At 34.8% G+C, this 17,317-nt stretch overlaps 1 protein-coding gene across 7 annotated transcripts in view; it reads left to right on the top strand.

Moving 5' to 3' along the window:
- The window catches only part of WDR72 (WD repeat domain 72), a 196,411-nt gene that overhangs the window by 47,836 nt on the left and 131,258 nt on the right, over positions 1-17,317 (top strand). For all 7 annotated transcript variants that reach the window (XM_016153671.2, XM_016153669.2, XM_016153672.2 and 4 more), the window contains 3 exons: positions 594-839; positions 3,030-3,250; positions 5,046-5,241. In XM_016153671.2, coding sequence (XP_016009157.2) covers positions 594-839; positions 3,030-3,250; positions 5,046-5,241 — 663 coding nt within the window. The remainder of the gene's footprint in view (positions 1-593; positions 840-3,029; positions 3,251-5,045; positions 5,242-17,317) is intronic.

Genomic DNA, 17,317 nt, shown 5'->3' with positions numbered 1-17,317 from the left:
AGGTCCTTTCATAGAGATATAGGTTGACTTTAACTTGCCTCTTTGCTCCTGGATGCCAAGCCTCTCTCACTTCCTGAGCCTATCTGAGGCCCAGTTCAAATACTTTGGTGGTCAGCTATATAAAATGGCAAGTAGTACTCTTAGTAGCCCTTGATAGGGCTGCTTGGGGCTACAGTATGATTCTGAGATATTCTCATCCTTGACATTTAAGAATAAATTTTTCTCATTTACCTTACACAACTAGAAGGCCCCTGATTTTCCTTCTTAACATTGCTAAGGCAAGTAGACAACTCATGAGATTGGTCCACTATTTTACATCACTGCAAGAGTTTCTCATTTCTTTTCAGATGACCTCAGTCTAAAATGAATGCACTAATACACATCTGTCCTTGAAGGACAGATAACCAATAAAGTTGCATTTTGAGTAAAGACAGTGGATAGCATGAGAACCTTTCTGCCTGTATCCCACTATTAGGATGGCAAAAGAACCTCTATGTACCCGAAGGGATTGTGCCTTGATAATGATAATATTTTCCATATCTATGATGACTATATAAATCAAATTTTTTCCTTTTTGTGTGTTTTTCTTTTAGAAATACCAATAACTACTACCTGGACCCTTCAAGACAATTTTGATAAGCATCATATTATGTCACAAAATATCGTCGACTACTTCAATGGGTTTAAAGATGGAGCTAGAACTGCAGTAGTCACTTCATCAGAGTATGTTCCAAGTCTTGATAAACTAGTATGTGGCTGTGAAGATGGGACAATTTTCATTACACAGGCTTTGAATGCTGCCAAAGCAGGTCTTCTAGAAGGTGGTTCTTTATCAAAAGGTCATTAAATTTTTTTCAACACTATATATTTAATTTATTTAAGTTTCAACTTTAAAAATCTGTACTAAGAAGGTTGCCAAAGCTTAAAAAAATGGCTGGCATTTACTAATAAATATGTACATGTTTTAATGTTAAAGTAAAACATATATACTTTTTAAAAAGTCAAACATTAGGTTATACAATGAGAAATGTATTTCTCTTCTTACCCTTCCTATTTCTTCACCAAAGGCAACTGTGAATAAGTTTTTTTATACCCTTCTCAAATTTTTCTATGCATATATGAGCACATACCAACATAGTGGTATACATTCCTTTAATTAGTTTATACAAATAAAAACATATTCTACATAATTTGTCAAAATGTCCTTAAACAAATCTGAATACAGTATTTTAGAGCATATTAATTATGAGCTCATTTTATATGGTTATTTAAGTTTTTCTAGTCTTTGGCTACTGAGACAATGCAGAATTAACTACCTTTACACATATATATGTATGTATCTATAATATTCTCAGAATTACTGGATCAACATTTATATATATTTTTAATTTTGAAAATATATCTAAAAACATTCTCTAAAGAACATGAATCATATACATGTGCATCTACTAAAAGCCAAATATCTTTTCCTTCTAACCTTAGCCAAATTTAGATGTTACTAAACTTTTTAATATTTGCCAATTTGGAGAAAAGTGTATCTTCCCCTTTTAATCTTTTATTTCTTTGTTAATGAAACATAAATATGTTCTTATACATCTTCATGCATTGCAACAACTAATACCTATCAAATAAAGACTGTTACCCAGTAAGTTGTCTTATATAAAGGAAGGAGATGTAGGAGTTGATTGAGATTTGGATATATGTAAATAAATTCATATCCCATTTTTTATCATACCCATTCTACTTGACTATAAGGTCCCTAAGGGTAAAGACCAAATCTCAATTTAAAAAAAAAAAAATCTTGTTACATTGCCTACTATTGTATTCCGCGTACTTTGGCAACTTAATAAATGTTAGTAACTGGCCATTCAGTGATTGACTGAAATAGAATAAATAGCAATGAACCGAAGAGAGGTAATGTACTGCTATACAGTTCAATGGCTGCTGTTAAAAGTGAAAAAGCTTAAGACCTTAGCATTTTTTGCCAAGGCTGATTCTCTTATCCAGAAAACAATCAGAAACCTCCATTTGACGTAAAGGATCTGAATTAATATTCATCTTGGTTTGCTTAGGGGATATCAAGTGAGGATGTACCTGATAGAAATAACTAGTGATTATTTAACAGAAGTAATAATAACTCGTTGGGACCCATTATTAATTTGAATAAAGAGAGTATGTGGTCTGTGTCCTTCCCAAGTTTTTTTAGGTTGAGCTAATGAAGGAAGAAGCAGTGTGGAAACTGGGTGTCACTAGCCCTGTGTTCTAAACTGGGTATTTCATACCAGGTTTCCTACCAAATGCTAGTACTAAGAAATTATGGACATTATCTTATTTATTCCACACAACTGTCTTATGTGAAGTAAGTGCTATTATTATGCCAACTTTTCAGATACAGTACCTGTGGCTTAGAAGGAAAAAGCAACTCGTCCATGGTAACACGTGTAGTGAGTGATAGACACAGAAAAACAAAGCAAGATTTGTTTAACAGCAAAGCTATGCTCTTAAACATTATGCTGTGCTTTTTCATGCTTGGTTCAAGTCACTTAACCTCTCTGAGCCTCAGATACTTTATCTGTAAAGTTTAGGTAATCTCTAATATCTTTGAAAGCAAAAATCTATGAAACTTTGCTTTTCTTTTGTGCTAAATTAGTCGTGCTAATTTAAAGATCAGCAGTAGTGTTCTGAAAGATTACTTTTGTAGAGGCAAAATGTTCAAAATTATTCACTCTTTTAGAACAGCATTTGCTATTTCATGGTACTGTTATTGGTAACTTGCTAACATCCTTAAGTAATGAGTAGACTTTGAACAACCAGTGTTAATGCTGGATCAAAAGTATGCTCTGGCTTATGAGTAGTAATTTGCCTTTTGTGATGGTCCCAGGGTTTATTAATTTTCTTAGCCAACTGCTTAGCTTTAATTATATGTTGTTGTTTTTTTATATATAATAAAAATTCATAAAAGACAATCCCAGGACTATTTCTTGAACAAAAATAACTTTTGTATTATTTGATGTTTGGTTGTTTTCCAGATTCCCTTCCTCATAAAGTTCTCAAAGGCCATCACCAAAGTGTTATTTCATTACTTTACCCACATGGTCACTCTTCAAAATTAGACCAAAGTTGGCTGGTATCTGGAGACCGGGACTCGTGTGTCATCTTGTGGAATATCTTTACTGAAGAAATTTTGCATAAATTCTTTTTGGAAACTGGTCCAGTAACAAGTCTTTTGATGTCACCAGAGAACTTCAGAGTGAGTTAAGACAAAGAGTAAAACATATATGAATTTTAAAGTTATTTAACACTACAGCTAGATGATTTTTATGCATTCCTTTCTAATCTTTTTACATGCATTTTATTATTATTATAGTTTATACAAACAATTTGATTCTAAAGAAGTGGTTTTGACAATTCTTGGCTTTCCAAAAGCCAGTTAATTCTCTTTAAGTAGTTATATTCTTTTTTTTCCCCCCAGTTCTATAGCTTAATTTTTAACAGAATTATCTTTTCATTTTTAATAAAAGTGTAACAGACAATTTAAAACCATTCAAATATATAAAAATCTACAAATTAAAAATCAACCTTTGCCTTTCAAAATGTACTTTTATAATAATTTTGATAGTTTATTGTCTTTTTCTTAAATGTTGATTTTTGTTTGTTCTTTCATTTATTTAACAAATAATAAGCTTTAAAATTTTTATGAGCATCTACTTTGTTCTGGGCAAAATGAAATAATTTTAAGTGTAATTTTCTCATGCAGCATCAACATAAATTCCATAGAGCTGACATATATTTGTCTAAATATAAACAACCAACTTTTGGGTGTCCTGAATTTCTAAGTTAGTTGATTGGTTTATAAAAATTATTTCTCTGTGGTAATATTTAAAAAACCAGCTCCATAATAAACTCAGAGAAAATTAACATTGTATTTTTGTAGCAAGATGTAATAAAAGCAAAATTTCAGCAACATAAACAATTTAAAAAACCATGAAGTAAAGTTATATGACTTGAAAATAAAAACTTCCATGTGGTGATTTGGGATAAACTGTGATTTTTTTTCTCAGAATTTCTGTGGTTTCCTTAAGAAGATTTAGGGAAAATAACCTGCTCTCTACTACCCCACAGAAAGCGATGGGCACTGAGAGATTCTCAAGGGATCCTAAATGATGCTTTAAAAACAGCAGCTGAAACTCTGGCTAGTTGCCTTAGTGACAATAGGAATATCCATACAGCAAGGTGATTAGAAAAGAAACAGAGAGGATAGAAGAGCCACTACCTGCTCCCCTCCTTTCTGCACCCCATCCCACTCCATCCATCCCCATTCATGGGCTGACTATTATGTGACTCTCAGGGTGAGGCACAGAGTTGCCCCATCAACTCCTTCCAGATTAACCTCAGCAGCAGCCATCATGGATGGTCTTTGTCCTAAACTGTGTTCAAGGTAACCACATGCTGACTTTTTAAAAAGTGTCAGAAGACTCTTTGTCCCATGAGCTTATTTTTGGTCCTTGTGTTTTTGAGACTATACATTCATTGGGAACTATCTAATGTTTACCTCTTTTAGATTGTGTCTACACTGAGTTTCCTGTTTGGATTAGAATCTGTATAGTTCTGGGAATGGCACCAAATTACATTTTGAGGCTTTAAGTGGAAAATACCAGCTCATGATACTCTTGGGCCTAAGCCTGTGTCTACAAATAGCTTCTTTTTGTGGCAACAAATTAGTTCTGGGGTTTATTTTATTCAGCATTATTTCCGATGTCTGCCTCACTGCTTGAATTTGCTGAGTGATGGTCAAGTACCTCCATTTATCTTATAAGTAGATCTGGCCTGGAATTCTTTTTACTCACATCTCTTGACCTTCTTCATAGGTTTTTGGTTTTAAAATCTACTCAATGTTTAAATCTCCAATGTAGAGTGTTATGTGGAGAGGTGCAGCAATGTCATTTTGTAAATGGGGTTACTAGGGAGAAAATCTGATTTAATTTTGAAGAAAGTATTTGACTGTTTACTTAACAAATATTTTTGTTTTGTTTTGTTTTTTATAGCTAAAAAGCAATCAGATCGTCTGCTGTGTGTGCAGTGACCATTCCGTGGCTCTCCTTCACCTTGAGGAGAAGAGGTACCTCTTTTGTGCCCGAAAACACCTGTTCCCTGTGAGGATGATAAAATGGCACCCAGCTGAGAATTTTTTAATTGTTGGATGTGCAGATGACTCTGTTTACATCTGGGAGATTGAAACCGGTAAATTGAAATTTTACCTCTTTTCATCCTTTATATATTTATGCATCAGAGCATTTGGCTGGGTGGAGAAATCCAGAGAATATGCGGATGACCGAACTTGCTTTAACCTTTGCTTGAGCTGCATTTAATGGCTTCACTTGAAGGTGGATGTGGAAAATAAAACACAGCAGTCCAAGTCAGATACTGACCAACTGATGATTAGCTGACAGGGCAGTGCACAGACATGAGCCGGATATTTCTGGAAGCTATAAATAAAAACAGAAGTTATCTACTTTAATTATTAACAAGAAAGAAATTTAGTGTCCTACTAGTCTCAAATTATCATTAAATTTTACCTTCTTCAGCATGCTCACCATCTCAGCAACATTTTGAGTTAATTGATGATCGGTAATAATGGAGTATAATTAATTACAAAACCTCAAAAAGTTGAGTCAGGGAATCTGAAAATTAAGTGACTGAATTGAACTCCTGATATTATAGAGAATGTATAGTTTGAACTTTAAAGTTTTTAAGAAACTTTTGATATATAACTTCAGATTGAGAGTAACACATTTCAGGCAAATGCTGGGAACATATCAAATATGGTGAGGTAATTAATGAATGAGTCAGGAGAGTGCACTGGAGAGTACATTTCACTGACACCATTGCCTGATTTTTATTGATTAATCATTGGTGGTTTTATGTTGGCTGTTATTAACAGACTAGGTAGTTTATAATATTATAGTTTATAGCCATACCTCCCCAAAATAATTGCTATTTTCTTTACATTTGACTTTCATGTGTTAATGATAGTGGCTAATGTACTGGCGTATAGCAAGTATACAACCTAATCTGCCTTACATGTCTACCTTGCTTTACAGCTTTGACAGGCTTTTGTGCTCGTTTTCCCATTAGATTGTCATAGCTTCTAGGATAGGAAGGAAAGGTCTTATTCTTTCTTGGTGAGGAATTTGTAGCTCTGATTTGTAATGTGCAAGATTGCACAGCCAACAAGTAGTAAACAAATATGAGGGTCCCCATGATTCTTTGCAAGTTACATACAAAATTAGGAGAGTTTTAGAATTCTTAGGTGATCTATCAGTCTAAATAACAGTTAAATATAATGGATAAAATAAGTTCTAAAGCCCGGGCTTGCCTCCGGGCATGCTAAGGGCCATATGACCTTGGGCAAATACTTGGGTTTTCCACATGTTAATTTCTTCATCTGTGTAATGGGAGTAATAGTGCTGCCTTCCTGTTAGGATTAAACGGACTAATACCTGTAGTGTTTAAAACAGTACCAATAGGTGCTAAGCCCTTAGTAATAGTTAACTATTATTATTATCTTTATAACTACCATCATCAAAGGATGCAGCAAAATCTTGACTTTTGCTTGTGAAACATGAGTCTATCAAATGCATGCACTTATAAAGTGCGTGCAATTGCATTGTTCTCAGTTGTGAATGTTTGCTAATCAAATGTATTTTTCCTAGAAAATAGAATCCAGCAAGAATACAGAGATATTTGGGCACTCACAAGCGTTTATGATTCTGTTGCCCCATTATAATACCTTTTAGGGTATGAGGCTTTTTTTTAAATGTATTTTTTGATGAGGTGAGTAGTAAAGAAGGGAAGCCAACCCACTCTTACTTCTTGAGACCACATTTATTCCCACATTGTATTTTAATTTTATTTTTTATACTCCAAAAATACATAATCAAACATTTGAAAAATACAAACATAAAGAAAAACAAATAATCTCCCCTCCCACATGAAACTGCTATGAACATTCTGTCATATATCTTTCTATGTGAATAAAAACATGTCTATATTGCGTTTCGGTCACTGTCCTGGCAGGAAACTGAATTCAACCCAGGTGAGTCGCATGAAGATACTTTAATGAAGGGACTATTAGTAAGTGTGTGGATAGGGATTAGGGAACAGACAAGGAATGGATAGTGAGGCCCTCATCACCCAGACACTGGAAGTATCAGAAAGCTCTTACAACATCCAGGGCTGAAGTGACGAGAGGAGAAAATACTGTTACTAGAACCCAGTGCAAGTTGAAGCCGAGGAGGAGCAGTCACTCCTTAAAGTCACAGGAGAGAATCAGTTCCCACTAGAGATGCAGGACAGAGAGACAGAGAGTTGGAAATTCTTCGGCAGTCTTTTCTATTAGCTGGCTTTAACTATAAGTCATAGAAGAAGGATGTTCAGTTCTAGGCATCAGCCAGGGGCTCAGAGCAGGACACAGAAAGGGTAAGGAAAGAATGGAATAAGTTGTTAAATGGACAATAATCAGCATAGTGACCATTAGAGACACACCATACTTCAACTCAGAAATCTCCTATTGTTGGTTATTTATATTGTTTTCTATTTAAAAAAACGTTTTAGAATTGCTATACCAAATAAGAAGGACATGTTTCATGCCAAATTAACTTATGGAATATTTGTTCCAAGTGAGATTGGAGGCTGTTTATCTCTTGGTTATCTACATTAATAGTTAGTAAACAACCTTAATTCAACCTTAGATGGAGCTTATAATTGGTGAAAGATACTACTAACAATTGTATCAATTTCTTCATATTTGTGATGTGCCTCTTCACTTTTTCAAAGCATCCTCCCATTGGTGACCTTATCTGAGCCCCACAGCGCTCTGTGGAAGTGGCTGGCAGCCTCCTTTCCTCATCACACTCATTCCTTTTAAGTAAATTCATGTTATTCCTTTTAGTCTTGTATAAACTTTGTTTTGGGTTCCCATCAAACTGCATTCCAAGTTTGCTTAAAATTTAATGATCTACTTTTTTTTTCACAAGCTAGATTTCAGCTAGCCAAGGTACTTCCATCATATTTATTGTACTCGATTTCTGTTTCATCCTTTTCCTGTAGAGGTGGGAAATTTCAGGGTCAGGAAGCTTTTCCAGTTATACTTTCATAAAGTTAGAGTTGAAAACAGTTAGTTTGAAAAAAGATCTATGAGTGCATAGAATATGCTCATTCACTGATGTGACTGGCACATGAATAGGTGAATGCATAAATGAATGAACTAATCTAAATGTTCTTGGGCTTCAGTAGATTGAATACAAATGAGTTCATTTTAACATTGATCAATTGCGATGGCTCTTAAATGATGGCTGCTCAACTGTGGACATATTCTTAGCCTTCTCCTCCAAGTCTCCCCTAGAGTTTCTGGAGTTCAAAGAGCATATCTCACCTCCTCAGGTACAAGTCTGTGTCTTTTCTACTCTAGCCAGTTTTGTGTGGGCCTTTACCTTTGCTAAAAGGTTCGAACTTACTTCCATGTGTGAACAGACCTATTTTTTGCTCCTTTTCTTCAGCACTCTGTCTCCTCTAAATACAAATAAGTTGATGCTAGTGCATTTATCAGATCTTTCAGCACTTGAGCAACTCCAGAACTCATAGAGAGAAAATAGGAGGTGTCAGTGGAAAAAAGATTTGGAGAAGAGGGGCCTAGAAAAAAAGGCAGAGGAGGATTAAGGGAATGGAGTGTAGGTTAGTCCCTGTACCACCATCCCCCAGTAGTGGAAGATGGGATATAAGACTTCTTCGGGTTTTTCACAATCGCTTTATAACAGCCTATTCCTTCTTTATTCATAAGCCTCTTTGGTAGAATGTGCAAACATATTCTAGAGACATGTGCCCTCATGCCCATTTTATCTTGAAATAGTAAGAGGCATTTTCCGTGACAGGTGAGGTTCAGGATCATAGATGGGCATGTCATATCATGGAAGAAGTAAAAATCAAAGGAGAGAAATACTTATGTCATAGTGAGGATCCTCAGCTTCTGGATAAAAATGTAGTACTGGAGGGTTGGGAGTGATGAGGATATCTAGTTTTGCTTATTGGTTTGCCTGATGTCCCATAATGTTTAGGCCTGATTAAGATGGGAAAAAATTGGAGATGTCATTTTGATTAATCTTTGAGTTCCCACTGTGTGTTTGGCACTGACATCTGTGGGCAGCTTTGTTGCCTTCATTGCTGTGAGACACAATAGGGAAAATGTAGTGCTGATTTTTTCCGTTAAAATACACACTGGAAATAATTCTCAACTCTGAGCACACTGTTCTTTTTAAAAATTGAATTTAATTGATTTAGAGGACTTTTCTGTTCACAGTAATGGATTTACATAGCAAAAAACTTGTGTGATCAGTTTCTTGTGTGTTATTTATATAATTTATTATTATCGAAGGCCTTCTGTTAAGCTTATAGAATATGATGAAATATGCCATATTAAGCAACTGGATTTTTTTTCGTGTGGGCAAATAAAAACCTTACTTCCTTGAAAATAAAACACTTCTTGATAAGGTAGGTCAGAAACACTTTTTTATAAAGGGCCAGATAGGAAACATTTCAACTTTGTGGGCCATGTGATCTCTATTGCAACTACTGAACTCTGCCCTGTAGCACAAGAGAAGCCATAGACTATACATAAAGAAGTGAGTGGCCGTGTTCCAATAAAACTTTATTTACAAAAGCAGCCATAGTTTATAGACCTCTAAGAATGATGTTCTTTTTAAAGATCAGTATTTTCATAATACCTAGTTCTAAAGCAGTTTACAACTTTTAATTCATTATACTGACTCTATATCTTTATACCATTTTTACTAGTGAGAAAATGAAACAGAGATTGAATCTCAAGGTCCCCAGGCTAAGTGTTGTGTTGGGTACCTGAACTAAATTGTATATTTCTTTGATTCCAGTGTGTTCTCTATACCATACAACAGGAACACCTCTTGCGAATGGAGGTCAGCTTTTTGAGACTGTCGGGCAGGGAATTAGATAAGAAAAGCTCTGAGAATAAAAGAAAGGGCTACTGGGAAAGCTACTACATAATCTCCTGAAGGAGAGGATCTCTGGCTATCTTTCAGAGCTTGGCTCTCAATTTACACACAGTTCTAACAGCTCTGGTCATCTGATTTCCCAGATGACAGATTGGAAACAGCAAATTGCAAGTGGGGAGACTGTTAGTGGCGGGCACTCTGATAGCAGAAACGACAGCTGATGGGAAGGGAAGAGAGGCAAAACTATGTATCCCTGCTCAAAGCTGTCTTTCCTGTGCTCGTGGGAAGACAATCACCAAAAAAAAAAAAAAAACGCTGACATTTTTCCCCCTGTTCAGGAATCTCTTATATATGACTGCATAGGTTATGAGCAGCTTTCGATCCACTTCGCATGGTGCCTACTGGAGAGCTGGGCTTTCTCCTCAGGCATTTCTGACTTCAGGAGGTATATTTAAGTATATCAGTTATATCCATGGTGGATTCCAGACTGAGAAAATCTCAGAAACGGCCCAAGGCCTGGTGTTCAAGGGGACTAAAGGCTTTGGCCAACTAGTAGGTAGAACTTAGGGTGCATGTGCATCTATTTTTATTCACGTCTTCCTTTTCTGCTCAGGAAATGTGAGCTGCGTGACCGTGAGCAGGAAGCTTTACTCCTGCAGCATGGCCTGAGGACCCAGCCTCTATTCACAATATGGTTTCTGTGGGAAAACACATTCTGAGTTTTAAAACAACCATCTTATAAACAGACCACTGGAACAAAGCCTATGCATATGAAATTGAGGAAGTAAGGAAGAAGATAATACATTTTAGAGTTATTTTCACCACAGGTGTTAAATTTTCTCTCTTTTAATTTCTTTTTCTTAGTGAGATTAGTAGCAGTTAGCTAGGAAATTACTCAATCTACTATGATGCTATATAAATGAAATATTTGTTCTTCCGTGGTTTCAGAATACAGTCTTAAAAAGAAAAAAATAAAACCATTAAGAAAGATAAGATGAGGCTTGTCAGCTAGTAGTTAATAGGCTGTATTTTAAGAAAATATCCAATGTTTAATTTTCTGCTATAGATATGAGTTTGCTTTAATTAGGGCAAGGGACGTAGATATGTGTAGGACACAGTTTGTTTAGAAATATGCTTTCATATTTTCCCCAAAGAATAGAATCATGTAGTTAAATTCTTACTTTGCCACACCAGAATAATCACACAAGGTCACTACATGGACAAGTAATTTTCCAGTCCACACATTTTACTTAGTTGCCTTCTTTTATAGAAAATAGTATAAGAAGTAAAAATTTTAAAATTCTACTAGTTGCCAACTATACCATTCTGAGGGACAGTTTTCCTTGGTTTTCTCATCAAGGTCACTTCTTTGTAGATGTAGGAGGAAAGTGATATTGTGTCAACTGCTTTGTCAGCATGACCAGAGTATGACTTTCATTATATGCATGTTAAAGGTAGATTTTGGGTATGCAGCATCCAACAGGTAATAGTCTCTCCAGTATGTCATTTTCTCAAAGTCACGTTATTTTGTTGTAGTAGATTACAGATGGAACCCTCTTGGGATGATTGTTTTAAGAAAAGAAAAATAGGATACATTAAAGCAGAGGGTGAAATTTTTCCTAAATCACCTTTTCTAAGTTCTTGTCTTCTTTACTATAATAATTCCTGATGTTATTACTCAACATGTATTTTTAGTTTACTGCCATTTTTTGATTCTTTATTTCTTCAAACTTGGCAAATGTCAACAGATTCCAGCAGTGGCTTGTTCTTGGCTTGTCCTTTGCCCACTCGCTGCCTCTGTATCGTGTGTGTATGTGCAAAACAAAAGAAAAATAAATAATTGGGCCTTTATAAAAATTAAAAACTTTTGTACATCAAAGGACATTATCAAGAATGTGAAAAGACAGCCTACAGAATGGGGAAAGTTATTTGCAAATCATATATGAGAAGGGTTTAATATCCAGAATATATAAAGAGCTCTTACAATACAACAAAAAGACAGGCAACCCAATTTTAAAAAGGGCAAAGGACTTAAACAGATATTTTTTCAAAGGAGATATTCAAGTAGCCAGCAGGCACACAAAAAAATTATCGACATCATTAGCCGTGAGGGAAACGCAAATCAAAATTACAATGCAACACCACTTCACATTCACTAGGGTGCTCATAATTAAAAAAAAAAAAAAAAAGAAAAGAAAATAAGTTTTACCAAGAATGCAGAGAAATAAGGACCATATTATATTGCCAGTGACACTATAAAATGGTGCAGCCACTGCAGAAAACAGTTTAGTAGTTCCTCAAAAGTTAAACAGAATTACCGAATGAACCAGCAATTCTAGGTATAGATCCAGAGAAATGAAAACATATTTCCACACAGAAACATGCATATGAATGTTCATAGTAGTATTACCCATAATATCCCAAAGGTAGAAACAATTCAAATGTCCATCGGTGGATGAATGCATATGTAAGTTGTAGTACATACACACAATGCAGTTTTATTCTACTCTACAGGTGACATGAAGCACTGATAAATGCTACAACTTGGAGGACACTTGAAAATAGTACACTAAGCAAAAAAAAAACAAACAAACACACAAAAGATCACGTGTTGTATGGTTCTGTATGTGAAATATCCAGAATAAGCAAATATATAGAGATATCTGGAAAGCAGAGTAGTGGTTGTCAGGAGATGAGGGGAAAGGAGAATGGGCTACAGACTGTTCGGGGGTGAAGAAAAGTTTTGAAACTAGAGAGTTGGTGGTTGCACAACATTGTGAATGCACTAAATGCCACTGAATTTTACACTTAGAAATGGTCATTGTATGTTATGTTGATTCCACCTCAATAAAAAGAAAATAGGTAGTGTAAAGAAAACATTTTTAAAAAGCAATAGAATTCTAACATTTGTTGATAATAATCCTTATTAATGGTTGGTATATTATTTGTCTAGTGTTTTTTCCTTGTACGTATTAATCTATCCAGAGACATGCATATGTTTATTTTTATATTGTGAAAGTCTTTTGTAAGGGTTATCCAATTATTAGCTCATTATTTTCATTATTAATGTAATAGTAGGGTTAGAAGGCCATTTTCTTTCACCGGTTCTGCAATCCACAAGTCCCTTTTTAAAGGTTTGTGAATCCTAAATAAAATTAAGTATTTCTGTCTATTTGGAATGAAGGGAACAATTTACAGTGATACTAGCAATATCTGTGACTTTGTCGTCAGTACACATCACAGATATTTTCATATCACATTAGAGTTGTCACCAGTATCTTCAAATATCTTTATCACTGTCATAAACTTTTAGGCACACACTGGCTCTTATTATTTAATACATTAATAAAGAAGCATGGAAGTTTGGTTTCTAAATATTTTGATGATTGTATTTCAATATAAATGATATCCTTTATGATCCTATGTATTTTATTAGCAACATTTTAAATCTGTATTGTGAAAAAGGGTTCATTGGTTTCTCCAAATTCCCAAAGGGGTTCATGGCATGGAAAAAGTTAAGAACTCCTGTTAATCTAAGATGTTTAATGCGGTATACATAGAAATTACTCACTGGTAGTACGGTTGGGTAGTATAGGTCTATATCTGCCTTCTTTTAATACCAGTGCAAAAATACAATAATAAGTTTAACTATACTTTCAGTCAACACTGCATTGCTGAAGAGAGGCATATAAGCCTCGTTATATAATTTTTATAATTCAATGTAAATTTTTGGTAGACACCTTTATATGTGCGTGTGTACATATACATACATGTGAACACATTCTCCCACCATTACGACCAACAAAGTAGTCTTCTGTAATTCCATCTAGTGAATATGAACTTCTCCACTTTGCTGAAACTATATAAATGTTAATTTGATCTTATAATTTTACAAATTTTTCAAAGTGAAGAAATCTCAAGGATACAGAAAAATTCAAGAAAAAAAATATCTGCATGAAGTGGTTTCTGCTGGGCTTTTTAAAATCCAGATGTCACATTGAAAGCCTATTAACAAAAGAAGTACAAGTAATTTTCTTTTCCTAAGTCTACATTTGCTTCTTTCTCAATCCTTATTAGTTTAAATATTTGAACAATTATTTATATTTTATTACAGAACTATATATGAATGTGGTTCTATATTATTTTTAGGTATTCCTGATTTTTAAAATTCTGTATTATATGATTAATTTTTATTTGTTAAAATACATACACGGAAGTATGTGTGTATATGTTGAGCTCTCCAACTCCACCTTTTATAAAAATGTAACACCTTAATATATGTTAGGTGTGTTATTGTGGTATTTCTAAGATGTCTTTGGAACATTGTGTATGTTCAGAAACATGCAAAAATCAGTATAATCTCATCCTAATGATGCAAATAAATATTTTCAGCTTTGAAATTACTTTCATTAATTAAGCCACACCCTTCACTGCCTTTATTGTTTTCCTTGTAAGTTGCTATCTTCTTGGGTTTTACTGAAGTAAGGAAGAGACTTGGCTATAATGAGCTTTAGCTGATTACCTATTTTGGATAGAGGTCCGGATGGGTATGTTTGTTACCTATCTGCATTTCATGTTCTCGGGGGCTTACTCTATAGCAACAGAAGGAGGAACACATCAGGTTGGCTGCTCTGTGGCTCCTTCTTAGCTTGGCCCCTTTTGTGAGCATTTTATATGGACACTCAGAACATCAGTGAGTTTCACAGCTGCCATGTTTGGTGAAATAAACCCAAAGAAGCCATCTGCCCCTCCCCACACTCCCTCCTTTTAATTCCCTAGCAACTTCCCAGTAGCCAGCTGCCACAGAAACCATTGGAAAAGCAAGACTCAGTGGACTGTAATGATTGTTATTCTCTGGGAAAGTATGTTCTCTGATTTGGCTAAGAGATAAAGAATATCAGATGCACTTGATTTTTCTGAGTGTATCAATAATATCCAACTTGTTCCATTAACTTACTTGTTAGGATTTGATGGGAAAGGTCTTTGGTGTTTCTAATGACGAATCAGGTGAAAACAAATTCGAAGGTCAAGTCCTTGGCTTGGGAGCTGTGAGTAGAGAATTTGACTGTGGGAATGTTGTCAGATTTTATCTTGTATGCTACAAAAAAATGTTGATTGCTAATCTTAGCCTTGTCAAAAAGTGGATTGGCTCACTGATATCCTCCATCCTTTTCACATTCAAGTGTGAGCAAATTCCATTTACTCTAGGCCCTTGTGCTAAGAAGACAAGGGCTTTGTTTCAGTCACTTGGAAGCATCAAGTACCAGAAAATCCACTGAGGGACACAGGGTATCATCTTATAGATAGTTAATTATTTCAGCAGATACTAAGTTGTTTTCATAAATTTAATTAAGTGAATTGTACTTTATTTTGATAGATCAAAATTGAGAATATTTATGGGTTGAGATTCCAGAAAAAGAACTGAAATAAAAAGATTTGACAATTTACTTTTAATCCATTAGTTACACTGAAGGTTAACCTTCATTAGTTATCACACCTTTTTTCAGAAGCATCAACTATAAGTCTAGTTTGAAAATTACATTGTTACAAGTTCCTTATTTTATGTCTATCATTTAAAAGTATATTTTTGTCTTCATTTCTTACAACTGTGAATGTTTTCCCAAGACTGTTCTGTTAGCAAGGCTATCCCTCATCAATGATTTTATAAAAAAAAGCTACCCTTTTGATAAATCTTTAGTACATTACAATTTAGTTATAGATGACATAGACAAAACAATCAACAAAAATGAGGATTCGAAATCAGATGACCTAGCTTACCTGTATAGGTATAAGGGGAAGTGTTTGAGCAGATATCCTATATTCTGGACAACTGAACATTCTCCCAACTCATCTCAGGGAATTTCTCATTTTCATTAGCTCTGGCCTCCTAGGTACCAATTATTTTGAAGGTCCCCCCTTTTTTGCCACAATTCAAAATCTAAAGAACTCTGAAAGCAGGAGATTTTTAAGAAATTAGTTTGTAGTAAAGTAACAAAACCAAATCTTAACTCACATGAGGTTATTTATTCCACTATGCATGAATATATATTTTGCTGTCGATATGTGACATATTTGACTACTGTCTCCTCTCCCAGACCTTGTTATAGCTGTTAGTATCTTATATCTCCAAAATCTGAAAATTCTCTATTCTAAAATCCTATGGTCCTAAATGTTTTGGATATACAATTGTGGACTTCTGTATTATCTTTCTCTGTTATTCTCCCCAAAGTAATTGATAGTTTTCTACAAAATATCATCTATACTCTGTGTCTTGTTTTCTTGCTTTCCATTTATTTAACACATTCTAATCTGGCTTCTGCCAAGAGTGTTCCAACGGAACAGTGTTCTTGAGGTTACCTCACTGCCAAGTTCAGTTTTCATTCTCTGGGTTGCAGGTACTTGATTTTTATGCAATCACTCTGTCACCAATGTTTTTCTCTTCTCTTTCTCTACCCTCAGCCTTACATGATATTGCCTTCCAATGGCCAATAGTCACTCTTTCTAAGGTTGTTCTGCATGCTTTCTCTATATCATTCCCCAGATTTATTCTCTGTGTATTTCTTGTCCTTGGGCTGTCTTATCAACACAGATGGTGTGTGTGTGTGTGTGTGTGTGTGTGTGTGTGAGAGAGAGAGAGAGAGAGATTGTTATAAAATATACATAACATTAAATTTTAACTATTTTTAAGTGCACACGTCAGTGGCATTAAATATATTCACGTTGTTGGGCAATCATCACCCCCATCCATCTCTGGAACTTTTTCAGCTTCCCAGAATAAAATTCTGTACCCATTGAACAATAAGTCCCCATTCCTCCCTCCCCTTAACCCTTGGTAACCACCATGATACTTTCTGTCTCTGTTAATTTGACTGTTCTAGGTTCCTCGTATAAATGAAGCCTTACAGTGTTTGTCCTTTTGTGATTGGCTTATTTCACTTGGCATAATGTCCTCAAGGTTCACCTGTATTATAGAATGTGTCAGAAATTCCTATTTTAGTTTGAACAATCTTCCATTTTGTGTGTATACCATATTTTTTAAATCTACTCATCCATTGATTGACACTTGAGTTGTTTCCACCTTTTAACTACTGTGAATGATGCTGCTATGAACATAGATGTATAAATATCTTTTTAAGACCTTGTTTTCAGTTCTTTTGAGTACAAACCCAGAAGCCAACTTATCTATTTTGTAAGGCTCCTTCTATGACATAAGTTATATTCAACTATATTCAACTATATACTAACCACCTAGAGGAAGTTGCAGCAGATGATAAACTACAGGAACAATGATGATG

Source organism: Rousettus aegyptiacus, unplaced genomic scaffold (genome assembly GCF_014176215.1).
Source record: "Rousettus aegyptiacus isolate mRouAeg1 unplaced genomic scaffold, mRouAeg1.p scaffold_m13_p_3, whole genome shotgun sequence".
Lineage (NCBI taxonomy): Eukaryota > Metazoa > Chordata > Mammalia > Chiroptera > Pteropodidae > Rousettus > Rousettus aegyptiacus.
Note: the sequence above shows the minus strand (reverse complement) of the source record. Positions and strands in the feature narration are given on the sequence as shown.